Here is a 25,470-nt window from a genome sequence, read left to right as displayed (position 1 = left end):
TAATCGATCTTAATTGGGTCATTAAATGAGAGAAAAAAATCTTTTTTTGTTACATACATGGATAAAGCTGATTTTCGTGATTGCAACAATGTTTTTTTCCAACCCAGGAAACGTTAAAATAATATTAAAATTTAAAATAAAGAAATATGTTGACAGCCTGGATTCGACACTATCAGAAGCATTTGACATATCGAATTTCACGACAAATGATGCCCTGCAGAAAAACTAATACATGTTTTCCCGGTTTTCCCGCAGGGTTATATTTAACACCATTAAATGCATTTTGGGTGTTGTCTTGATAGGCCAGATGTAAACAACCGCAGTTTTCCTATATATAATTGCCAAGTTTACATAAGATTTATTTTAAAAAGCAAAAAAATCGTTTTTACGTATTACAACGATTTTTTTGAAATAATGTTATATTATGTATATTGGACCTAAAATTTATCGAATGGAACGGAAAACTATATATAGCTTAATGACCCAATCGCCTAATATGAAAATTACTAATAATATTTATTTTCGGATTCATTATCATACTCACATAAACTTATCAGTATACTAGATAATCACCACCAAACTATAGGATGAATCAATGGTTAAGGTCTTGCACACAAAAACTTACCACAATCTGACTTTCATTAAAACTTTAGGTCAGAGATCTTGTTCCACTATACAGTCGTGATTCGCTGGTTGGACACTCTTTAACTGGACCGCTTTTTAGTTTGACCTCCGCTAGTTGGACCATTGTCCAACTAAAAAGCATTTGAACGTCAACATTTCATGTCAAATTTACTTTGACAATCTGTCTAACAATCTTTTACACTACTAATGTCTTCTTTGGAGAGTTTTTGACATTTGTCAGTCGGTTCAACTAGCGAAACAAATCGTTAGTTGGACAGAGGCTGTGGCCGCGAATCGCGATTATACTTACACACGATTCCACAATTTCCCACATGCGTTGGCTAAGTGAAGTGCACTAGACAAACACAATACAACCGACAACACGCCAATTGGTTAAAAAACAATTTTAAGCTTAAGCCAACATGAACCGCCATGTTTGAAAAACGCAAAAAACAACCAAGTCCATTTTAGCCGCCAGAAAATTTGTCTAAGTATTGAAATTGCCTTTAAATCGCATTCGCAAATTGCATATGTTCCTAGGGGCAATTAGCACAGGTGAGTTTAGTCAAACGTCAAACTGTTTAAATCGCCTGACCATGTTCGTCCGCATTTTTTTTGACTGGGTGGGGATGTGAATGTTTCAGTTCCAGTTCTACTTTGAAACCCCTATATAAAATATAACGCTCCTGAACATGCTCTTATACATTAACGCTGTTTTAAACTTCTGAATTCACATAAATTATAAAACTTCCTTTTTATATTGAACACACACAAAACCATCTGACAGCACTGACTTGACCTTTTCTCTCGTTCACGTCGTTTTTGTAGCACCCCTTTGAGCAGGGTTACCACATATACGCACTGAGCCAAAAAATCACATCCGTTTCATGTGAAAAAACACCTAAATTTTAAAAATTATTATGCACATCAGATTCATATGCATCAAATAAAACTTATATAATCACCGATGAATTTCAAATATAAAATGAATAACTTTCAAGCATGCCCCACATACATTTTATGTGACTATCACATACTCCTAGCGTTATGTGTAAAACACATAACTATTACAGGAACATACTATGGGAAAAAATCAAACACATTCAACATGGCGTCAAGGAACAGCACGGCGGAGAATACATTGCTCCCCGATTTGTGATTTTTCTAATTAAATGTGAAGACGTGTTAGAAATATATATCCGTTATCTCTGCTCCAGGTTGAAGATTCCAAGATGGTATAGAATGCATTTCAAATCAATGATCAACGCAGCCCAGTAAGTCCAGCCGAAAAATGTGCCAAAGTTCTGGATGGCTCTAGTTAGTGACCGGTTCCAGTGACACGAATGTTTTGTCACTGGAACCAGATATTAACTAGAATCAGTTAGTTGCATATTATTCTGTATTTTACAGATTTTTCAAGATAATTTACAACCAAGATTCTGTATATACAGATTACAGATTTTTCGCTAAAATACAGATTTTACAGATTTTCGGTGTAGGTTAGTAGAACCCAGGCTATCAGAATTTCATATAACGCTTAAGGCTCAAGTTACCTCAAGGCTTGGTAGTGTGCGGAAGAAAAATTGTGTTCAGCTTTGCCACCAGATTATCCATTCAAACCTTTCCAAAACTCTAAAAGACGAATATCAGTCGATATATTAGATCATCACGATTCAATTCATGCAAAATACCTGCTGGAAAAACTATCGGCTTAGCTGAATGGTGCTTTTGAAAAAGAGGCTGTGGTTTTTTCATTGCGCAGTTGTGTTGCGTACCCCAGTACAGTGTGGTAGTGTGACAAAAAATCACAGCCACTTTTTCAAAAGCACCATTTAGCAAAACCGATAGTTTTTCCAGCAGGTATTTTGCATGAATTGAATCGTGATGATCTAATAAATCGACTGATATTCTTCTTTTAGAGTTTTGAAAAGGTTTAAATGGATAATCCGGTGGTAAAGCTGAACACAATTTTTCCTACCCATACTAACCAGCGTTCAAATCTAACACATGCTCAAAAAAGGTAACTTGAACCTTAAAAAGCATCCTATGCAGTTCAGACCTTAAGTAACCGCTAAAGGCTAGTATACAGTTCGAAAATCGTGTAATGGGATTTGGGTTCCTGTGTATTTTAAATGGAGCTCGGGATTTCAAATCCCGTGACTACACAAAAATGACAGTTTTCATGAAGTGTAAACCCAACCGCAGGAAGCATCAAGAGATTTTAAAACTCTTCACACAGAAATCCGGCCGGGAGCAATTCAACCTAGAATTCAACACAAATTGTTTCTGACGGTGAAGTGAAAACTGTATTTTTATTAGTTTTAAAATTCTGTGCTATTTTGATACTGTTGGTGCTTTTTAGAAGCAGCAGAACTTTTGTATTGACAGTTTGGAGAGATCTCGACGGAAAATTTTCCCTGATCAAATCCTGACACAAATCCTGTGACCGATTTCCCGAACTGTAAACTAGTCATGGAACAAAAACGCCAAATTTAGAAATCATTTGTTCCACAGATAAAAATAAAATCAATCTGATTGTTTTATTTGTGATCGGTTATCACAATAAATTTTTTACTTTCTAAATATTGTTTTTTGAGAAACTTATACTTAATTTTTGAATACAGATTTTCGATTCAGAATTTTTCGCCCGCGATACAGATTTCCAGATTTTTTCACGAAAAAATTCAGATTTCAATGTGGCAACCCTGCCTTTGAGTTCCGTTTTCAGCAAACAAACACACTCACAGTTCACAGTCGACCTGCAGGCAAAACAAAGAAAACTGCGTAGAAAAATTCGATCCGCTGAAAAAATCAAATTTTCTGGAAAAATTTGTGTCTCCTCAGTGAAAATAGTATCAAACGATAGCAGTTGTGATCCGTTAAAATGCTTGACTTGGAAGTGGTTCCGGAGCGGTCGCTCGGATGCGATAATTGGGAGTTTATTCTGGGTATGTAATTCTGCTATATACTTTTTTTAATCGATTGTGATGAACTCGGTGAGTTCAACGATATCACACAGGGCCCTTGGAAGTTAGCTTCGCAATTTGTGTTTATCGTGAAAAACTGCCATTGAGTAATATTCTATATCCTACAATGTCGAGTTTATTATCAAGGATGTTAGTAATATTTTTCAAGGATGTTTTTGGTGTGATTTTTATTTGCTGTGATAAAGCTGGAGATTTTCTCACGCGTCTCCTTTGTTCTTTTGGATTCCGGGACTCGCATCTCTCGTGTCCGTGACCATCCCGTACTTTATGTGACTTTGTATGTCCAATGTAAGCGCAAACGAGATAGACGAATAATCATCTGAGTAGGAGAGAGATCATGACAAGAAAAAAAAAATAACGAAGCTTGATCGTAAACGAACTGAAGTGAAAAGGAAGAGAATGAAGAGAACCCAACAAAACAAGTTTTGTGGAAGTGTTTATCGTTTTTGTGTGCGTGCACTTCAGAATGAATGATGAGAGATTGCTCTTTTTGTTTACAACCTAGTCGAGTCAGCTGTTGGATGTACACGGTGGGTCTGTGGATGTTTAAGGTTAGACAGAGAGGGCAAAAATCGAAAACGGAAAAAAGCAGTTTTTTCCACACCTTGTGTTAGATCTTCATAACAATCAATCAGCTTATGTAGAATGTTACAGTACCGCTAATTGATTTTTATAAAGATCTAACACACGGTGTGGAAAAAACTGCTTTTGTCGTTTTCGATTTTTGCCCATTCTCTGTTCAACCTTAAAAGGTTGAACCATTGAATTTACCATGGCATTTTCTGTTCTTGATATTTTCACCGTCTTGTTAAATCATGGATTATACACATAAAAATAAATAAATCGAGATAATCCCATTCAGCATTTTTTATCATGTTTCAGGAAAATCTTACCTCTCTTTACAAAAAAAGAAAGAACCAAAAAAGGGATACTTCGATATTGATTGCTTTAAAAGCTTAACTTTTTTTAATTTCTGCTCTACTTCGCTATGATTAGGGGACAAGTTGATTTATAACAAAAATGTATAATCTTAGCTATAGAAAATACTGCAAACATATCCAGCATGATTCAAATTATTAAATTTTTATTCATAAAATCTAGATTATTTTTGGATAGGAGTTTAGCCTAATGGTTTATGTTTAATGGTTGTACGCCATTTCCCGGAACACAATGTTCCGATATGTACCATTTACCAGAAACAACTTCCCCGGATGGCATTTCTCCGGAAAATCAAAAGCACTACAACTGCAAGCAATAAAGCCCTCCAAAAAATCTTCGGGCTAAATTTAGTGTCACTAAATTCTCCAGCGTCTGAACCACAGGGTGAAAATAGAATTGAAAAAAATCTTTAAGTGCTCGATTTACGAAATCGGAACTTGAGATAGATATGCACAAAAATTTCAATTAAAAATGATCGGAACCCTTTATCAAAAATTTGGCTTTGGTTTTACCCTGCATTAACAAAATCAATTCAATCTTACAGGAATGCATTTCTCGCAAGCTGTAGCGATAATTCAATCGCAAGTTGGCATCATCAAAGGCGTTCAAGTACTATACTCCGATACGGTGAGTATTTGTCGTTTTTTTCCTAATACGCTTATGCGTCACAATCTTTCTATTTCATATTCCAGACCCCTCTGAACGTAGACATCATCATCAATCTACCCCAGGATGGGATTCGTTTGATTTTTGACCCGGTTCAGCAGCGTCTAAAGGCGATCGAAGTATTTAACATGAAGTTAGTCAAACTAAAGTACTACGGTCTCCCGTTCAACTCGCCTGAGGTTGTCCCGTCGATCGAAGAGATCGAACACTCATTCGGAGCGACTCATCCGGGAGTGTATGATGCGGCGAAGCAACTCTTTGCGCTACACTTCCGGGGGTTGAGTTTTTATTTTCCGGTCGACAGTAAGTTGCAGCCGGGATATGCCCACGGATTAGGATCGTTACATTTCCCCAGTGGCGCATCGCCAATCGTATCGAAGATGGCTCTCTACTGTGGTGGAAGTATAACAGACAGCCGACCTCCGCCGTTACCCTTGTCCTGTTATAACCAACAGCTCTATTTGGAATCGGCAACAGTGCTGCGCAATGCGATGGGAACCCGTGGGCTGCGACTTCAGTTGTATACTGAGGGATCTCCACGTGCACTGGAGGCGAAAAAGCAGTGCTTGACACGAGAGGTCATATTTGGGGACAGTTGTCAGGATGTGGCAAGCAATCTTGGAGCTCCGTCAAGGTTTGTAGTGGCTGTATTACATAATTACCATCTACTATTGGTTTTTTTTATTCCAGAGTGTTCTTCAAAAGTGAAGACAAAATGAAGATTCACTCACCGAGTGCACACCGCCGGGTTCAATCCAAACGGAGCGATTTCTTTTTCAACTACTTCACACTGGGAATCGACGTACTGTTCGATGCTCGAACCCAGCGAGCCAAAAAAATTATTTTGCACACAAACTATCCGGGACATTACAATTTCAATATGTACCACCGATGTGAGTTCAATCTTCAGTTGGCGCCAGACAAGTAAGTTTTAAAATTTCCATGTCTAATGTTCTTTTTCCCCCGTAAAACTTCAGTTGACGCAAACCTATTGTACTAATAATAATTTTCCGCCAGGGTTACTGAGGATACTCCACTGGATTCACCGGTCAGCGTTAGTGCATACTCCAAGTGGGACACCATCTCGTCTCGTTTGGCACCGGCCGAACGTCCCGTTGTGCTGCATCGGGCCGGTTCGACCAACACGGCCAACGTGTTTGGGTCGACTTTCTGCTACGGCTATCAGGATATCATATTTGAGGTTATGCCCAACAATTATATAGCATCGGTGACGCTATACCACCCGGCGCCCCACTCAAGCGATTATGCGTATGGTGGTGGCAGCAATGCTAGTAGCGTGAGCAACAGCACCCGCAATCTGCTGCAGGACGGCAATAAAGGTAACATCCGTGTCAGCGCATGACCGGCTATCAGCTTCAATCAACTGATCCTGGATGGCCGTTATCTAAGCTGTGTTAATTAGCTCGTCGACAGCTAATCTTTCGTGTTTGGACAAACCATTGTGCATGCAAGCCAGCGTTTACATTTTATGGACAAGCAGTCAAGTAGTCGTAGATGGCATCAGATTTTAGTGAGTGATAAGTTTTCTCAAGCTTAGCGGTTAAGTTTTAGTTTGTATTTTTTTTGTCTGATTCAAGACTCGTCAGATAGTGGATTTATGTCCCAAACAAAGATATGATTTCTAGCTGGATATGCATATTAAAATAATCGACAAGGTAAAATATTTAAATGAACAAAAAAAAAAATAATTAAAAGTATTGAAATTACTGTCGGTGATTTGCAGTAGAAAATGATTCAACGTAACAGTTGTCTACGAAAAAACTATAAATGTGATGAAAAATTCTTTTACATATTATAAAAGAAAGCAAAAATATTCATTAAATAAAAATTTAAAGTTAGGGTAAACGTTATTACTCTATTTAATTGTACACTGAAAGAAATGTCCCATTTTTTTTCTAAATTCCGTCAAGTAGAAATATTTGTTCGTTGAAGCATTTTGCTAATATTGAATTATTTTGTCATCAATTGAATTAAAAAAAAGATACAATGCGAATAAAAGGACATCATGTCACTGACAATCTTCGTTAAAATTTAAACTCAAATACAAAACATACATAATTTTTTACACAAACAAATGTTTACAACATAATACTATCCTTGCGCAGCATTACTGCCAGGCGTATATCCTTGGGCATAAGCGTGATTCTCTCCCGATGCACCGTACAACGGTAGGCATCCTCCATCAGTTGCACAACGTAGGTTTCGGCCGATTCCTGCAGGCACATAAGACTTTCAGCCGTAATACGCATATCATGATGGCTGTACTCGTTCAGAACCTCTCGTATTAACCGTGCGAATGGGAGCTTCGGGACCACTGAAGTTGTGACAGATTGCAGTCTGGCGATTTCTTGCATGGCCTTAGTGTTACTCCTGGTTGTCTTCCTAGGCGCTGACGATTTTCTTCTGGAGGGGATGCTTTTATTGGGCTCCTGATTGAGAGGTGAATCTGCCTGTTCTTCGGTAACACTTTCGGTAAAATTCGGATCCGTTGGTGGATCGTATACCATTGATCCGTCTGCGTTGGAATTCTCACTTTGATTTGATGACGATAGCGATTTGCTCGTATTGGGAACTGTTGAAGTAGTGGCGGTAACGATCAGTGACTTTGTTGTTGGTTGTGAAACAGGTAAAGTGCTTGGAATCGAACTATCATCACGCTGTGAGAAACTGTGATCGGAGGCAATCTCTGATCCTAGCATTTCGTCCATTGTAATGTTTGATTCGGTTGATGGTGGAGTTGAAACCTTTTTTCTGGGTTTCTTTGATTTTTTCCCCTGTCCTTTGTGCACCATTTTGGTTGTGATATTATATTTTATTTTTATTGTGGGTGAAAACCTGTTACATTGATACTTGATACATCATCAAACAAAAAACTTATATAAATGTTACTAATCAAACACGTGATACTCGTACGACTAACGCTGGCAGTTAATTATTACAATGGCGACTTTGATATGAAACTACTTCTATTGCAAGTAAACAATAGATGGCTGTTTGCAGAGCCGTAGCATGGTCTTCTGGAGCCCTTGGTAGAGACTCGATTTTGCGCCCCTTGCATCGTTGTCAGCGAATATGTCGAATATGGCAATCTAGTCGGAAAGTAATCTATATTCCAATGTACCTGAAAGACATCAGGTTCAAAGAATGGAATTTTTAGACAATTTCGGGCAGAGCCTTCAGAATGCAATATCAACAGAACATTAAAGTTATGTTAAATTTTATATATAAGTTTACTGCAGATTTGTCTCTAATATCATTCGAAGTTAGGTGTTTGAAGGCGACGGACGGAAACTTTTTTCGGGAGACTTTGGAAAATCAGTAGACCCTAGGTATTTAAAGGCAACGGACGAAGGATATTTCCCATAGACTGTATGTGTAGATCAGTTTACTGAGCTGACGACTTTTGAAGAGGTTGGACCCGTTTCTGCCGTTCAACCCTTCACTAACCGTTATATTTATTTCCGATGATTGAAAACTTGTAAAAATACCGAAAAACCCAATTTACAGACTGTATACTAGGGTGCCGATGGCATGTATGCAAAAAAGGTCTACATGATCGCTCACAAAATTGAGATCGACGGTGTAGATACCGATTAGAGATTGTCATGCATGGATTTACTGAAGCACGGGGTTAGTCGATTCACAGACCCCTCGTTCCGGCGAGCAAATATTTTGAATAACAATCGAATTGGACGGGACAAAATGGTTTGTACTTTCAAAATTCGTGTCAGGTAACTTTTGGCAGTAGTGTTCACATAATCATGCCCCAAGTACGAAAAGCATACAATGAATGTAAAGCATTCCCTTAAAAACGCTCTTAGTACTCTTTTACAGAAATATGTACTAAAAAGAGAAACGTCACTCACGACAAAACAACATTATGCTCTCTTGACTTAGGAGTATGACTCTGATTATCTTTTTGTGGGACCATCTTTTACTGCTCCCAAAACCATAGGCAGATGAGGTTACTTGTTTAGTGACTATACGCTTGTCCAGACATGCCGCAGACTCAGGTCGAATGCGAACCATTTAAAAATGCCAAAATAGTTACTCTTTTCACTGTCAGACCCCTGTTGACATATTAACTTCCTTGACCTGATTCAAAGTCTGTACTAACAGGTTATCGTGCTCAATAAAATTACAAATTAAATTAAGGGAAATTTAAACTAAATAATCAGAAAGGGTTATGAGGCTATATCTAGGGACTAAAGAATATTTTGAGAGCTTCGTTTTATTAAAAGAAAGGAAAATACCTATATGTCCCGATTTTGTCAGTCCCCGTTTTATCAGCCTAAAATTCACCAAGCAAGGGGCTGATGAAAACGGAGTTTCACTGTATAGCGCGTTCACTAAATGATCGGAGCGTTTTTGTGTTTGCGAAATCTTGGGCGTAGTTGTGTGTGCATGATCGCGATGGCATGTTCGTCTTTGTGTCAGGAATCAGGTAAAAAACCAAAATAAAATCCCTGTTTTGAGCAACATCGCGAAGAGCACGGGCGTTTGAAAGTTAACGGTTCAGATACTAGAAGATAGTGTGTTCTCCCTATATCACTATAGCGTTCCCGGTCATGTCGCCATGGAACGTATTGTCTAGTGGATACGAGCGTCATTTTAATGGTCCAGCTGAAGGCATGGACCTCTGCCGCTGGAACCGATGGTAGAAATTTCCGGATGTGATCCATTCAATGGGAGTTTGTAGGTACCAGTTTGAGACCGCGTTTATAATTTATAGTGTTTGTCTAAAATTTTTCACCACTAAGGAGAAATATAGCATAGTGCATATTCTATTAGCTTGTTAAGCAAAACCAAGTTTCGATGTTAATAATTCTCAACGGCTTAATCAGAACTCCTTTTCTTGCGCGATATCAAGCGACCAGTACACCAGGACCCTCGTTATCTCTCAACCGACTGTGCCTTCTCCACAGGCTTTCGGCAGTTACAACGTTCTTGGGTCTGGCAGGCAGAGCTTCGGCAGTAAAAAAAGTTCTAAGAGTCTGGGAGAAAGAGCTGGACCAGAAATTTTTTCATGGGATTTCGATGCTTTTTCAGATTTACACACACACAAGCAGTTCTTGCCACACCACCACCAGCGAATGTTTCATACTGTTGTCAGAGAAATCGGAAATCCGGAATTGAGCAAATGAGACAAAATATTGTGAGATCGTCTGTGCAGGAACCGGCGGGGAGTTTTCTGCACTAAATACACGTCATTGAAGCAAAGCAGAAACATCAACGGTCCCAAGTAGCTTCCCTGCGCTATATCTGGCAATCTCCAACGACAACCATTTTCTCTCGAACTGAGAGCTGAGAGCTAGGATCGAAACAGTTGCAAAACCTACCGTTGATTTCAAATTTCTCCATTTTATCGCTTGCTATATCAAAACCGACGGATAGGTTGGTGTTGGTAGTATCAGTTTGAGCGCGATTTCCATACTTTCTGTTATGTAGTATACTTGACTTTGTTAGTCGCTGTTCACCGTCCAGCCATGAAACGGTTTATTGTTTTAGTTCATGCTGTCCTCTTGATGTTGTATGGGTTTTCACGTTTACCTGGTTTGAGTTGTTTGTGAGACCAACGTGTATACGCATTTTTTTTTGTTATTTGCGTTATCATCGGAGGTGCTGGCTGTTGATTGGTAAGTAGCAGGCGCATTACAATGATCGGACACGCTGTGTGCAGATTCTGTTGTTCCAGCATTCGTTGGTGGCTGAGCTGCAACTCCGGTTGGTGGTGATTTAGTTGATGTTGTTAGGTTTGTTCGCAGTTGATGTTGTTTCGTTAGAGATTTTCGCACAAGGTTTGGCAAGTAGGGATCTGTTCTTGATATGTGCACAGCGTGATTTGAGATATTGCTATTTCGTATTGAATGTTCAGGTATGAAGGAATAGGTTTCGTAACTGGCATTCTCACGAAACGAACACCATTGGATATACCTGCAAAAAAGTTTCTCCAGGTTTCAAACTTTCACCGTTACGTACTCCGACAGAATGGTTGCAGTGAATTTATTGGTAGTACGCGGGGATGGATCGTGCAGGCGCACATCAGTCTTATCATTGTCAATCTAAACGGTTATCTTGATTCTAACATTGTCATGCGAAACGACGTGTTGCATGTTGTTACCTATTTCGCCATGGCCAAAGTTTTAAATGCTATCAGTACCGCATTACGAGTATGCGCCTTTATTAATTGTTCCACTTCGTAGACACAAGGGCGGATTGGACATACGACCACTGTATTGCACCGAAGATTGTTCAAATTTTGCTGCTGAGTTTCAATAATTTTTAAATAAATGGTCGATACAGCATCGATAAAAGTAAAGTAACAGCAAGCACTCCGCGAGCGTGTTGTACGGTTTTACGAAACACATGGCCATCGTGGAAAAAGTTTACGGTAGACCACTTTCGAGACGAAAACGTGCCCGTGAGTACAGTTTACCGGATCCTGGCATCCCTGAGCGTGAAGGCCAGTAGCGGCCGTATGGCGAAGATAATGACGAAGAAGAAGAAGCTGTTCGACAACAAGGACGGAACGAGTTTGCGTGACGCCTGTCGAAAATGTCATCGCGACTAAGTTGCGTCGTGGGAGCATCGCAACTAAGTTGCGTCGTGATCAGGGCCCCTTCTCCAATATTCATCGACATTTTTTGAAGAATAAACATTGTTTTTAATAAAAAAAATACTGAACTTGTTGAAAATTTTTTTAACTGCATGCCTAAAAAATTCTATTATGATTACGCTAAACGATGTTATATTTAGACACCCGTTTTCGCACCGGTCGTTGGTAAAAAGGTTGGCAAAATAACAATCTGTTTTCATACCGGTAGTTGTGATTATAGTTACTTCGCCGTTTTTTTGCAGTCATGCAATAAAAGAATCGTAAAGAAGTAAGTTTTAATTCAGAGATTCAGCATCTTTAATAAACATAAGCTTTGTTACAGTTACAGCGCCTTTTCACTCCGGTTTGCTACTTGAAGAAGAAAAAGGAGAAGAAGAGAAAACAGGAACGATTTTCTCCCTGGGGTATTTCCAGTTTCTCCTGGTACTGGAATGAAACCAAATACAAATTTGTATTTGAATGAAACCAACAAAAATATTATGTAAATGTGGCCACCTATCTATCTTGAAACGTTCCGTAAATGAACAAGATAAATAACGAAATGATGTAGGTGGGAGGTTTTTGACATTTCTCAACATTTTGGCATTTTTCTTTTCTAGCCAGAGCTGCCAGACAATTTTGTTGAAAGACTTTATTGTCCAAATAGAAAAAGTCTGCAGTTTATTTAAAAAATATCCTACTTTTTCATTTGTAATACAATTCTCCTACCCGCATAAATGTGTATCACATACAAACCATATCATAGAATCTTCTTCTAATAAACCATTTCTTATATGGTTCAATCTAAGAGAAGAGACGACAACAGGCTTCTTGCTCTTCTTAATTTTCCCGACTGGGCCCTGCAGTAAATCTAAAGACAACAAACGTTCATCGTTGCCAGATTCCTTTTGTATGCTTTTCGCAATTGCTGAAAATAATTGTACCTCGAAAATCGCACCTCAACCAACAATTTACAATGCATAAGCTGCATTTAAAAATTTAATTTAATTTTTATTCGTGTCAGTATACGTAACTATATCGTCATTCATGACTTTTTACAATTTGCATGAAATGTTGATGTGTATGAAAAGTAGCCAGAATAGATTCAGCAGCACTGATTTCCATCCCGTTGGTAAATATAATAAACGCTCATGATTAGCAAAACGACCAATCAGAAGCCAAGGTTCAATATTGAGGTTAGGACTGGATCAAATTGGCTACACGATTGTCTTCTCTTCTCTTAAGCGGACCCTACACGTGCAGAAATATTGACAATAAATCGATTATTGATCAATATATTGATCGTGTAAGGGTATCTTGAAAATATTGATCATGTAGAAATCAAATGGGATTGACGGATTGATGCAATCTTGTCAATATTTTTATTGACAATATTCTTGTCCCGTGTAGGGTCCGCTTTAGGGTTCAATCAACGATAGAATGAACAAGCGTATGAATAGCAACCACCAAATCAGCTTTGGGACAGAAGTGAAATGTAAGATACAAGTCATACGCCGAATATGCTTGGTTAGAGTTTAGAGTTATTCCGGTTACCCCCAATGAAATATATATTAGTAGCTGGGTCGGGATTCGTCGATGCCCAGCTCCGCACATAGGGTTGATATTTTACAAAGGGGCGAATGAACCTAAACTTAACACCATTATAATAGAAATAAAAAAGTACATAGCTCTGGAATGATATTTATGCAGGAAACTTTTTAAATATAGAATAATAAAAATATTTGACAAAATGTCGCGAAATGTATTGAAGAAATTACCACAAAATATTAGTAGTTTTTCTGTATGTGCGCAAAAGAAAGTGTATTCTGCATAAACGGCAACACTGGTTTTTAATCAGTTTATTTTTCGTCATCCATTTGCTTTTACTGCATTTCAAAGTTAAGTCAGGTGATGATCACGTCCAGCAGAGATGCCAGATTTGCAGACAAGTCTGCAAATTCGCAGACTTTTAATTTAAGCTGCAGATTTTTTCGATGACGCAGATATTTGCAGATTTTTCCGTTTGGTTGCAGATATTTGCAGATTTTTTAGTTTGGTTGCAGATATTTGCAGATTTTTGAATATAAAGGCTTTTGGTTACACTAGCTTGCCTCACATTTTTTGTTCTTCCCAGACTTTTAAAATTATTATTGCAGACATTTGAAAAAAGTACCTGGCATCTCTGACGTCCAGTTGGACAGTAGAACCGTGAAAACTTCACTGAGTCACTAGCGTCACGAGGTTCCAGCAGCAAATAGGTTTTTTGGCCAGCACCGTCAGTAGCAATTGGACCCCGTACCAGGCAGGAAAGAAGATAATTAAAAATGAAGTTCAGCTGTACGTTAACGGCACTCCTTCTGCTGGGGACATTGTGCTCCTGCATTCAAGCTTCGGATGTGCCTGTTTTCATCTGGGGAAAGCCATCGTGAGTACTATTTCTAAAGCTTACTACTCTAGTTCATTCTAGGTCAAAGCGAAAATATTGATATTGGGGTCATGTGATTGTTTTCTGTTGTTCTGTTTCAGTGTTACGTATATTCCCGCATTGACCCAGTACGAAACATCTGAATTCTCGGCATTGATTGAATCTCAAGCTGGTGCCGATACATTTACGATTGTTTTCGTTGAGAACAGTGTAAGTTCATAGTATTTCCATTTTTGCGTTTCTTGGTGAAACTAAAAACTATATTACCACTTTTAGCTTTCCACCGAAGACTTGAGCAAATGCAAGTTGGGAACGCAGACCTGTTTCCGTAACCTGGCGAAGATCAATCGTAAATCTTACCTGCCCAACGTGCAGAATCCACTTGAAGCTTTTGAGGTTGAAGAAAAGAACGTTCAAATGGTTCAGGTTTCGGAAGATGGCACCCTTAGCGAGCGAATTATTCCTAAAGGTGGAGCAGTTGCTATTGTAAATTTGCAAGGTGGTGATTTTGCGTCACATGATGCGACTATTGATAGCCTCTATAGTCGCCTCCACGAGGAGTTCGACAACATCTTAGCTGTCTACACAGCTGAAACTCCTTCCTTTAGTTACTCATCGTTGATTCGTCGCACACGTCAGGCCAAGCAGGATGATCAAGCGCCAACTATGAAAACGCTTATTGTTCCTAACACATTCATTATAGCTTATGAAAAATTCAGTGCTGGTGCAGCCGATCAGACTCTTACGGAAGTGTCTTTTGATAAAGCAGTTAAGAGTGAAGCGAATAATTCTGACTCCACACTCCAAATCGAACTGAATGGTCCCAGCGGAGCATTGGTGCTGAATTTCCTGTTGACCCAAGGATCGTGGGAAATCGTGGGTGTCCAGTTCGATAATACTCCGTATTATCTGCGACATCGAGTCCACGTGAACCAGGATTTCTCGTATCGTTGCAATAGTCTGGCCTACGTTACCGGTGATTCGAAAAAGCAAATCGTATTCGATGAGGTGCAAATTCAGCCTCACTGGGGAGCAGAGGATGGCACATTCACTAAATTCGGTGATGCGTGGAACTGTGTTGGTTTCACCACTCCAGGCATCCTCACTGGGCTGTTTCTGGTGGCCATTTTCATCTTTATTGGGGCGTTCGGCATTACCTGGATGATGGACATCCGCACGATGGATCGTTACGACGATCCTAAGGGTAAGACTATCACCGTTTCTGCGGCTGAGTAGTACGCCAATGCAATAATTAGTAGCACATTATCCCTGTAATGTGTGAGAAGACGCCCGTTCAGCACGGCTATCGTAAGGTCGTTTAAGTTGTTGAAAATTAACACACATTGCTGATGAAAATAAAAATACTAAACGATAAACATTTGCCCATTTCTTTTTTTTTTGTGTAGGGAAAGCGTATATTCAGGAGGTTGGGAGAAAACAGAAGGGTAAAGTTATGATAATTTGTTCGCAAAATATCACAATTTGCTTGAACGGATGGTTTGGAATACGACGCGGTTTTTAAATGTAATGTTCCATTCAAATTGAAAAATTTTATGTTTAGAGGACACTCCAAAGTGCACTTACGTCGAGTTAACGTAATCGTAAACGTGGTCATACCAACTTGCCAAGCCAGTGTCGCAAACAAACTCTGACGGCAAATACTGAAAAATTCATTGAAGCAGATTGCATGGTCGTAGATGTTACTTTCAATAATTGTACTCCATTTGGCCCTTGAGAACTGACATACAAGTAAAGTTTTCAACTTGTGTAAGAAATAAAACTGTCGCTTTGAAATGACCACAATAAGTAGCAAGAGCAACTTGCCACTAACCGTCGCTTAGATCGGCCAGCAATCGCTATACGGGACTTGTGTGCAAACTTGGATGCAATGGTGACTCACGCATGCGAAGCTGTATGCGATGGTGATTTTCAACTTATTTTCATATAAATGTTTACACAGGTTTTTTGGCAAAGTTTGTTCTAGCATATATGTCTGTTCTCTGTGATTTGGCATAATGACCCTTTGGCAAATGGTCATTTGGTATGATCGTTATTTGACATAATTATTGCACTGAATCGAATACTTTGGACGGTATATTAATTACAGGGTGATTCATTACGAGGTTTTTTTTTTTCAAACCAGCGAAAAAATGAATCGATAAATCTGTATTATCATCACTTGAAAGAACATTCCTTGCCATTTATTATTTGAATACAATTGTTGTGGTTGAATGAAGAACAGTGAGTCTAGTTATGTAAGGTATGCAAACTAGGCTGGATGGAACTATCCAAGTCAGTCTTGGATATCGCATACATTTGGAGCATCATCAGATATTGCTTTAAGCTGCTCTCAACTCCTATTCGGCAGTTTTCACGCCGCCACCCGCGTTACGGCTTGGTAAGGCCAAACTGGTGTCGAAGGGGGTCAATTGAGGTTGTCTGATGTATTCTTGATGGTCACATCATTAGCGTTTCTGCGCTAGAACCGACAGACAGCTTTAGTTGATTATAAGATTAGGGACTTATATGTAATATGGTAAATAATGTCTTGTTCGCTTCAGATAGTTGATATTCGAGCCAGCAGAACTCCTTGAGCGTCTGATATCCGCGTTCCGACGGAAATCGAGGATCCGATAGAGATCCTTTCTATGAGACGGTCGACCGACGGCGTCGAAATGCCGGAAAAGATGAGCAGCGGCAAGCGAGTTTAACATTAGAGAATGAAACTACCATTGTAATCTGTAAGTAGCACTAACAAAATTATTAATTTCGGGAACTGTACGAGATGGCGCTGGGCCTTCGACTAGCATGGTCCATTCTCATTGATTCGGAAGTCTTCTTGGCTGGTTGGTAGATATGTGCTCCTACTTGCAAGTTGATCAATTCGCTTGGGTGGGGGACATGTGGGTCCTACTAGTTGTCGACTCTTTTGATCGTGGGTATGAGACCAGTTTAGGAAAGGAGTGCAGGACTGGCACCTAAGAGTTAGTTAATTATTCAGGTCTTGTTCTTATGATTATTAAACTCGACCAAGCACATCGGCTCTCAGAAATGATAAGCAACCCTTCCGGGTCGGTGTGGTGTATTCGAGTCGAACAAGGCGGACATTCGGTTCGAGCAAACTTTATGGGAAATAGTGGATAAATATTTCTTATGCCCTTTATGGGAAATCCTAAAATACCTTCACTGGTCTAACTACTCAGGATAATAATAAAATAAAAAAATGAGGGTTTGCCTGGTCCATAATGTAATGAATACGTATATTGACTAGAACAGGGATAATCGAATTATGTTATAAGATAGGATTACCAAATGGACTGAGAGGCAATTAAGGACATCCCTGACAAATGTTATGCCAGTTATGTCACTTGAGCCAGAATGCTGAAAAAACCGTCGGAATTCTGACTAATTTTCCAGCGGTTGAACTGGGATGTTGAATCTCAATCGAGACAAATTAGAATTATGTAATGCCAATACCAAACGAAGATACCACTTTGGCCAAACCTTATATTGAGCAATCCAACAAATTATGGTTACTTCTGAGTAAAACAAATTTTGGTCGCCATGAGTCGCAGAGAGTATGCATTCACAAAAATAAATCGCTGGAAGGAATTGAAATTGATTCTCTTGGAAAAAAGTTTATCTGAATTGGTCCAATTTTTGATGACGGATTCGAGTATTTCAAGTGGTATCTGGCTAATTACTCGAGTAATGTTGGTTTCCAATGCTTGAGGATGTCACCGCCGCTATGTTTTCTTCACTGCGTGCTGGATGTGGTCGATTTGTACGCTAATCATCCAATAGCAAGAACTACAACGCTTATTTTTTGGCTGTATGGCGAATAGTTGAGTCAGTTGGCCGAAGATGTCGACCATATTATGATTGGAGTTCACTAAACACATTTCCACAGATCGCTGATTTTCGAAATATAGTTGAATAAATGGAAGATGGTGAGCCAGTGTAAGTCTTTCCATTATGAAATGGCAAACAATACTAAACTACAATAGCATGACAGTTTGCAGTTAGTACCCGTTAACTACTAGAAAATGCCAAGGTTTGAGACTAAAATTAAGGACATTTGAAGTAAAACAAGGACGCTTTGCAAAAACCTCGAAAATAAGGACATGTCCTTTCAAATAAGGACGGTTGGTAACCCTATATAAGATAGAGATGAAACAGCACAGTTGTAGGAAAAGTATTCGCGAGTAAGGACTTATACTGCTAGTATGTTTACCGTTTCAATTAATAGTCGATTGATCCGCTTCGGACCTAGGAGACAAAAAGGAGATTAGGAAGAGACAGAAGCGGATTCAATGCGAAATTTGCCAATATGACGTTGACCCCAAGGAGATGGTAGGATGATTTTCCATAGGATGACAGACTAGATGACACGACGTTACACGCTCTAAACTTGTGCCAAATAGTATGTATGTATGTATGAATGTAAGCCCGTGTGTATGCTGTATGCATGGATGCATAGGAGCAATCTATTCCTGAGCAACATGGAAGGACAGCCTCTGAGCCGTCAAAACGCTCATGGAAAGCCAGGTGCGCGGTCGTAGGTGTGACCATAAAGCACTGCACACACTGTCAAGTGCAACGGTGAGACGGTAGGTGTACAGTTAATGCGCATAAGTTGCAGAAAAAGGTTGTTGAGACAGCCCGATTGCACACTGATAAATAACAATAACAAAGAATTTCTTGTAATTGTTGACCATAGCAGCACGTCAGGTGACTCATTCGACTGGTCCAATTTTTGATGACGCGTTCGAGTATTTCAAGTAATATCTGGCTAATTACTGGAGTAATCTTCGCTTTCAATGCATAAATCGTTGCAGGTTTCTCTACATATATCTTTGACATGGCCCCATATAAAAAGTAGAGGAGTTCCGGTCCGTCAGACAGGTCCGTGGCGAGAAATTTGTATTTGTGTTTAAAAATTTGTGTTCAATTGACAATGAGTCTTAATGAACTAAACTAAAAATAAAAACTAAAAATAATTAACCTAACAGCAAACGGTGACAAAATTGTGATGAATTGATATCGAAGTCGAAGTGTTTGGCAAACTCGTTGAAACGACGAACCATCGCTATAATCGGACTATTGGCAGCGTAGTTGTTGTTACGCATTTCGATGTGTAGCTATGTTCGAGAGCGAGGAACTCGGGTTGGGGCGTAGAGGTTGATTTGTCCAAGGTGATCGGGTACATCGTACTCCGCCAACATAAGCTTTAATATGAAAATGGCCTGCGAAGCGTGTCTACATTCTTGCAAAGTATGTAGTGCTAATAGCCTGCAACGGTTCTCATATAGTGGCAGGTTCAATGGATCCTTTCAAGGCAATTGACGTGAAGTATATCGTATAAATTTGCGCTGTACTGCTTCAATCCTTTCACTCCACGTTGCGTGGACAATGTTTGCAAATTCCAACTGCGAGCGCACCAGTGAGCAATATAAATCCTTGAAACACAAAGGATCTCGGATAGGAATTCGCTGAAAATTTTGACCATAAAACCCAGAAAACGATTCGCTTTGTCAATAGTCGCTGATAAGTGATTGGTATAGGTAAGCCTTTCATCAAGAATAACGCCTAGATCCTTTACGTGGTCAACGCGTTGCAGCTGAGTTTCAGCAATGTTGTAGTTGAGATTAAGCATGTCCCATGTACGATGAATACTGATGACAAAACATTTCGAAATACTATGAATCACATGTTTCTTTGGCACCAGTTGTACAATGTATCGGCAATCGGCTTCATTCCTTATGACAAGAAATATTTTCAAGTCATCAACGAAAAGTGGTTTCTCTCCACGCATTAGAACGAAGACCGCATCATTTACGAACAATGAAAATAGTAACGGACTTATTGTACTACCTTGAGGAACTCCGGAACTATTAGAATAGGATTCAGACACATTGTCATCAATTTGCACGACGACCTCGCGGTGCACCAGGTAGGATAGCAGCCAGCGGCAGAATCTCGTGGTACATCCTAGTTTATCAAGCTTTGCTAGCAGTATCTCGTGGTTAACTGTGTTGAAAGCGGCCTTAAGATCTGTGTAGGCCGTGTCCACCTGGAGTTTCTTGGATATTTTTTCTATGCAGAACGATGTGAAGCTAACTAGATTCGTCGCAACCGATCGACCAGGGAAGAATCCGTGCTGAAAAGTGCTTATGTAATGTTTACTAGCGGAAAATAGCACCTCGTTGATAAGCGATTCGAAAATTTTTGACTCGACTCTCAGCGAAGTGATTCCCCGGTATTTATCGATGTTGCTTTTGTCACCTTTCTTGTGTATCGGAAACATGACTGAACACATTCAATCATCGGGAAATTTTTGCTACTGAAGTGACACATTAAAAAGGTGCGTCAGTGCAATCGCTAAAATATCGGAACATTTTTTTTCAGAATACCTGAAAGCATAGCACTTAGTCCTGGGGCATAAGACGATTTCGGTTTTTGTATTGCAGAGAGAACTGATTGTTCTGAAATGGTGAATAGATCTATATACACCGCACCAACGGGAACATCACGAGCCGCGTTGTCGAGCTCGATGGCAGATGGCGCATCAGTCGTGAAGACACTCGAGAACCCGGTCAGCGTGGCAAGCAGAAAGTTAGCAAAAGTTGAGCAAAGCGAAATTGATGCTGGCAGAGCTTCTGCGAGCATTTTGCGCGATTTGTGCGAGAATTCTGGCAACGAATTCCCTCAAATGCAACAACCGTTTCTGACAGAAGCGGTTAAACCAACCGATGCTGCTTATTTTTATCCAGAATCGAGCCAGAAATGTACGGCCAACACCTCTGCACGCTTCCTGCCACATCTTTGTCAGATGTTTTTCTCGATTCGTGCTAAATTCTACCAGGTGGGAATTGCCAGGATATTTGCACAATTTATGTCCGAGTTATGCCAGGGTTTAGCTCGGTTCCTGTCAAAATTTGCCAGAAAACACGAGCGAAACCGAGTTCGCCCCAGCTCAACTAACCCGACAGGATACGCTCAGAAATCTGACAGGGCTGCCAAAACAAGACTTACAGAAATTTAGCAGAGCGGTCTCTGCCAGAAAATTTCTCACTGGGAAGCAGCTGGCAAATAGAGTTCACGCGGTTCACATATCCTTTGTACAACAATTTGCTGCGGTACATATTACTGGCTATTGCGAAAAAGCACTTGAGAATTGGGCATCGTCGATTTGGGTACGCACGTAGAGCTTTGGCACGGCCGCGTTTCAGATTCCGAAGTGTTGTGTTCGACTAGGAAGTCTTCCTGGGAGGGTGATAATTTGGAACGGATTTTTCAACACAGTCAAGGAGTAATCGGTTATAGAGATCGACCGCAACATCTACATCTACTTGATCACGTAGCCCTAATAAACGTCTTATGATCCAAGAGCCTAACGACATGTACAATATATTTTTTATAAGGGTGTACTGTTCCCGAAGTCGGAACAAACACCGTTCTTTTAGTTGATTACTGCACAGCTAAAAGGCTGCAATTTATTAATTTTAATTAGTCGCAATTGTAGGTAAGTATAAAGGTAAGTTTCTTACATTTTCAGTGTTTTCTAGTATTTCAGGTTCTTACTGTACTGTGGATTGCTGATTTTAGGTTTTTCTACAATGACGATGGTGAATTTATGTTAGGTTTTAGCGGTACATATGGGTAAGTATATAGTTTCTAGTATATAAAGTGTGTAGTTTTATAATAATACCTTGATTCTTCTGTTCCCTCCTTAGGTTTCCACTTACTGCGTGGCTGTTACGGAAATTAAAGTCTAACTTAATTATTCTACAAATTTAACTCTTGGGGTTACTGCAACTGTGCGAACTGAACGTGGGTTGGGAATATTTTTATCACTTCACTAGCTAAATCACCGAAATTCTGCTGACTAATTGACCTATTGTGTTGTTTTGATGATTCCGTCTGTCAAAGTTCTCGCACTGGCCGGTCGTGACGTTAAGATAGCGAGGGATAGGACATTTGGTTCACCAGTGACGCGCCGCAACAAGGGGTATCGGCGACATCCCCCGACCCGTGAACCATTGCCGGTCCCGCAGCGACTTCCTCCGATTTCTGGTTGCAGCTTACGACGTCCAGAACAGCGAGCTTTACAGCAGGTCTCTCGAACACACCTCTATTAGTCTGTACTGTTGCGCGTCTCACCTGTCCGGACTTATCCGGGAAGGTTTCCAGGATGCGTCCTCGTTCCCAGCGGTTCCTCGCATGCTCGTCGACTATGACGACAAGATCGCCAGGTTCCAGGGGCTTCACTGTATCGAACCATTTCGCCCGCCGTGTCAACATTGGGAGATATTCCCGGATCCACCTTCGCCAGAATTCGTTTCCAATGTGCTGGGCCAGCTTCCAGCTGTCCCGAAGAACGTTTCCTGTGATCGCAGGTTCGCTTGCTGGTTGCTTGATTCCGTTCGAGCCATGTAACAGGAAGTGGTTTGGTGTGAGTGCCTCCTGATCTGCAGCTTCCAGGGGAACATAGGTTAACGGTCGCGAATTCACAATACCTTCGGCCTCCAGCATGATCGTTTCTAATACTTCGTCGCTAGGATGACGGGGACTGTCAGAAACAGCTTTCATTGCGACTTTCACTGACTTGACCATGCGCTCCCAGGGTCCCCCCATGTGCGGGGCTGCAGGAACGTTGAAGTGCCACTGAGTGTGTGCGTTGGTGAATGTGTTGGCGCAGTCTACGACGATCTCTTGAAGTTTCTGTTTTTCTTCCGACAGCTGGCGATTGGCTCCGACAAAGTTAGTGCCATTATCGGAGAAAACCTCCAGCGGCGCACCCCGTCGGGCCACGAATCTCCTAAAGGCCATCACGCAGGACGATGTTGAAAGACTGTGTGCTAGCTCCAGATGAACCGCCCGTACCGTAAGACAGGTAAACAAGCAGATCCATCTTTTCACCAGACTGCGGCCGACTTTGACTTCGAAGGGCCCCATGTAGTCGACGCCAACGTACGTGAACGGCCGGACGAATGGGGTTAGGCGTTCCTTCGGAAGTGGCGCCATCTGCGGCGGCACTGGAACAGCTTTCTGTACCTTACAGTACTGACAACTCCTGCCAACTTTACGTATGAGCATTCGAAGCTTCGGAATGTAAAACTTCTGGCGTAGTTCGTTGTACACAGTTTCTCCGTTGGCGTGAAGGAACCGTTGGTGGTAGTAATTCACCAGAAGAAAAGTTATGCGATGTTCCCTCGGCAATACTACGGGATACTTTGCCGCGTACGGAATATGCGGCGCGTTTCCAATCCGACCTCGTACCCGCATGACTCCGTGCTCGTCGGAAAATGGGAGCAGCGAACGCAGTGAACTCCGTTTGTCAACACTGCCATCGATGTTTAGTTGACGAATCTCTTCGCTGTATGCCTGCGATTGAGCCTGACGCCAAAGGGTTTCTTCTGCTTTCGCGAAATCCTCTTGATTTGGATTTTGTCTTCGGTGTTTACCATTCCCAATCTGCTTCCAACTTCTTATCGCCCGATGAACGTAGGCCATCGTTCGAACTAAACGATTCCAATTAGAAAAGCGTTCTATGTCTATGATCTCCTCCGACGTCAGATGTAGAGCTACCATTTGTATTTCTTCGATTGACGCATCTACTTCATCTACCTTGTTCGATTGCTTTGGCCACTGGTCTTTCGCATTTCGTAGGAACCCGCCTTGAAACCAGCGACTATTCGGATCAAACGATGGTCCTGAATTCCACTTGGTGGCATCATCCGCTACGTTTAGCTTCGAAGGTACGTGGTGTCGTGTCCTGACGAACGGCTACCAAACTATCACGTTCAAAGTCAATCACACAACTGACGAACTTTTTCTTACTTCTTTGATTTTATCCTTCTCTCCAATACATTCTCTCCGCTCCGCCAATTTTATTTCATTATTCCTCTCTCTCTCCATCTCAGTCCCTACACGTGGTACCACTCATCTACGCTGGTGAGTGAATGAATTTCTCCGACTTGGAACGAGACGAACTGGTGATATCGGCGACTGTCCGAGCGAAGCCACGCCAGAACTGTACTGGAGTCCGTCCACAGGTAGCGTTTATGTATGTTGAGAGTGAGTGCCGAACAAACGTTGTGCAGCAATCGTGCTCCCATCATAGCGGCTTGTAGCTCCAAGCGCGGGATGGAGAGCGCACGAAGCGGTGCGACTTTAGTTTTTGCTGCTACTAGCGAACACCAACTACCGCCGCTGTGTGCCATCCTCAGATACACTACACACGCGCATGCCGCTACGCTAGCATCCGTGAACACGTGAATCTCGATTTCGTCCACCTCTGGCGTCGTAGAATTCCCAAAGAAGCAACGCGGTACTTGCACTTCATCAATCGTCTCGTACAGCTCGATCCATCTACTCCACAGATCATACAGTTGCTCTGATATGGGCTCGTCCCAATTTGTTCCTGTTCTCCAAATCTCTTGCATTAAGATTTTCCCCTGTACTACGAAATGCGCCACAAATCCCAAAGGGTCGTACAGCTTCATCACGATTCGTAGTACCTGTCTCTTCGTTGGAACTGTTTGGCCACTGCCCAAAACGTCTACGACCCCATATCGGTCGAAGGTGAAGTGATCCGCTGATGGAACCCACACTACACCTAACACGCGCTCATACGTGTGATCGTTGTCCAATACTAGTGACTTACTGTCCGGCGAACTAGTTTCCCCAAGACGATTAAGAACCTCCTGCGAGTTGGACATAATTTTGCCGAATTCGAACCCCGCTGCTGCGTGGATAAACTGCACTTGTTTGACAAGCTGTACTGCTTCTTCTACCGAGTTGACACTGTCAAGGAAATCATCCACGTAATGGTTGTAGATGATTGCGTTTACCGCTCTGGGGTATGATTGCGCGTATTCGAGAGCATTTTTGTTCTTCACGAACTGAGCCGTGCACGGGGAACTGGTTGCCCCGAACATAGCGACGTTGATTGTGTATATCTGAACTTCATCCGACGGACAGCTACGCCATACAAAGCATTGTGACCACTTGTCTTCCTCCCGGATAAGAATTCTCAGGAACATCTCTCGGATATCGGAGCATACTGCTATCTTGCCTTCCCTGAATCGCAACAAGACGTTCACTAGCGATACGAGTAGATCCGGGCCCTTGAGAAGCATGTCGTTGAAAGCAACTCCACAAGCCTTCGCGGCCGCATCCCACACCAGTCGGATTTTGTTTGGTTTCTT

At 41.0% G+C, this 25,470-nt stretch overlaps 4 protein-coding genes and 1 long non-coding RNA gene across 5 annotated transcripts; 2 read left to right on the top strand and 3 right to left on the bottom strand.

Annotated features, from left to right (window-relative positions):
- Positions 1 to 2,057: 2,057 nt before the first annotated feature.
- Positions 2,058 to 2,718, bottom strand: LOC131681441 (uncharacterized). The gene is made up of 2 exons (XR_009303926.1): positions 2,656 to 2,718; positions 2,058 to 2,160 (listed from the first exon to the last, which is right to left on the bottom strand). It is a non-coding gene; the product is annotated as an uncharacterized LOC131681441 (long non-coding RNA).
- A 658-nt stretch (positions 2,719 to 3,376) lies between these two features.
- On the top strand, positions 3,377 to 7,096 carry LOC131684204 (PHAF1 protein CG7083). Its single transcript, XM_058966874.1, has 5 exons — positions 3,377 to 3,572; positions 5,095 to 5,177; positions 5,243 to 5,850; positions 5,907 to 6,140; positions 6,234 to 7,096. Exons 1-5 carry the CDS (start codon positions 3,509 to 3,511, stop codon positions 6,577 to 6,579), a joined length of 1,335 nt encoding a protein of 444 aa, XP_058822857.1. The 5' UTR covers positions 3,377 to 3,508; the 3' UTR covers positions 6,580 to 7,096.
- Positions 7,097 to 7,315: 219 nt separating this feature from the next.
- On the bottom strand, positions 7,316 to 8,029 carry LOC131680671 (uncharacterized). The gene has a single exon (XM_058961384.1). The coding sequence runs from the start codon at positions 8,027 to 8,029 to the stop codon at positions 7,316 to 7,318; it is 714 nt and encodes a 237-aa protein (XP_058817367.1).
- Positions 8,030 to 13,745: 5,716 nt separating this feature from the next.
- On the top strand, positions 13,746 to 15,633 carry LOC131684202 (V-type proton ATPase subunit S1). Its single transcript, XM_058966870.1, has 3 exons — positions 13,746 to 14,257; positions 14,359 to 14,467; positions 14,534 to 15,633. Exons 1-3 carry the CDS (start codon positions 14,157 to 14,159, stop codon positions 15,491 to 15,493), a joined length of 1,170 nt encoding a protein of 389 aa, XP_058822853.1. The 5' UTR covers positions 13,746 to 14,156; the 3' UTR covers positions 15,494 to 15,633.
- A 6,797-nt stretch (positions 15,634 to 22,430) lies between these two features.
- On the bottom strand, positions 22,431 to 24,178 carry LOC131680670 (uncharacterized). The gene is made up of 3 exons (XM_058961383.1): positions 24,101 to 24,178; positions 22,539 to 24,010; positions 22,431 to 22,491 (listed from the first exon to the last, which is right to left on the bottom strand). The coding sequence occupies exons 1-3, from the start codon at positions 24,176 to 24,178 to the stop codon at positions 22,431 to 22,433; spliced, it is 1,611 nt and encodes a 536-aa protein (XP_058817366.1).
- Positions 24,179 to 25,470: the final 1,292 nt, after the last annotated feature.

This window comes from Topomyia yanbarensis, chromosome 2 (assembly GCF_030247195.1).
Source record: "Topomyia yanbarensis strain Yona2022 chromosome 2, ASM3024719v1, whole genome shotgun sequence".
Lineage (NCBI taxonomy): Eukaryota > Metazoa > Arthropoda > Insecta > Diptera > Culicidae > Topomyia > Topomyia yanbarensis.
The sequence above is the reverse complement of the archived record's forward strand: the minus strand, read 5'-3'. Positions and strand labels throughout refer to the sequence as shown.

Bases quoted from the DNA above. Each gene is read 5' to 3' on its own strand.
- LOC131684202 (XM_058966870.1), top strand. From the start codon at position 14,157: ATGAAGTTCAGCTGTACGTTAACGGCACTCCTTCTGCTGGGGACATTG. The intron at 14,258-14,358 runs GTGAGTACTATT...GTTCTGTTTCAG, and splicing joins TTCATCTGGGGAAAGCCATC to TGTTACGTATATTCCCGCAT. The intron at 14,468-14,533 runs GTAAGTTCATAG...TACCACTTTTAG, and splicing joins TTGTTTTCGTTGAGAACAGT to CTTTCCACCGAAGACTTGAG.
- LOC131680670 (XM_058961383.1), bottom strand. From the start codon at position 24,178: ATGGAGAGAGAGAGGAATAATGAAATAAAATTGGCGGAGCGGAGAGAA. The intron at 24,011-24,100 runs GTAAGAAAAAGT...GTACCTTCGAAG, and splicing joins AGAAGGATAAAATCAAAGAA to CTAAACGTAGCGGATGATGC. The intron at 22,492-22,538 runs GTTCGATACAGT...TTGTCGTCATAG, and splicing joins TTGACACGGCGGGCGAAATG to TCGACGAGCATGCGAGGAAC.
- LOC131684204 (XM_058966874.1), top strand. From the start codon at position 3,509: ATGCTTGACTTGGAAGTGGTTCCGGAGCGGTCGCTCGGATGCGATAAT. The intron at 3,573-5,094 runs GTATGTAATTCT...TCAATCTTACAG, and splicing joins TAATTGGGAGTTTATTCTGG to GAATGCATTTCTCGCAAGCT. The intron at 5,851-5,906 runs GTTTGTAGTGGC...TTTTTATTCCAG, and splicing joins AATCTTGGAGCTCCGTCAAG to AGTGTTCTTCAAAAGTGAAG.
- LOC131680671 (XM_058961384.1), bottom strand. From the start codon at position 8,029: ATGGTGCACAAAGGACAGGGGAAAAAATCAAAGAAACCCAGAAAAAAG.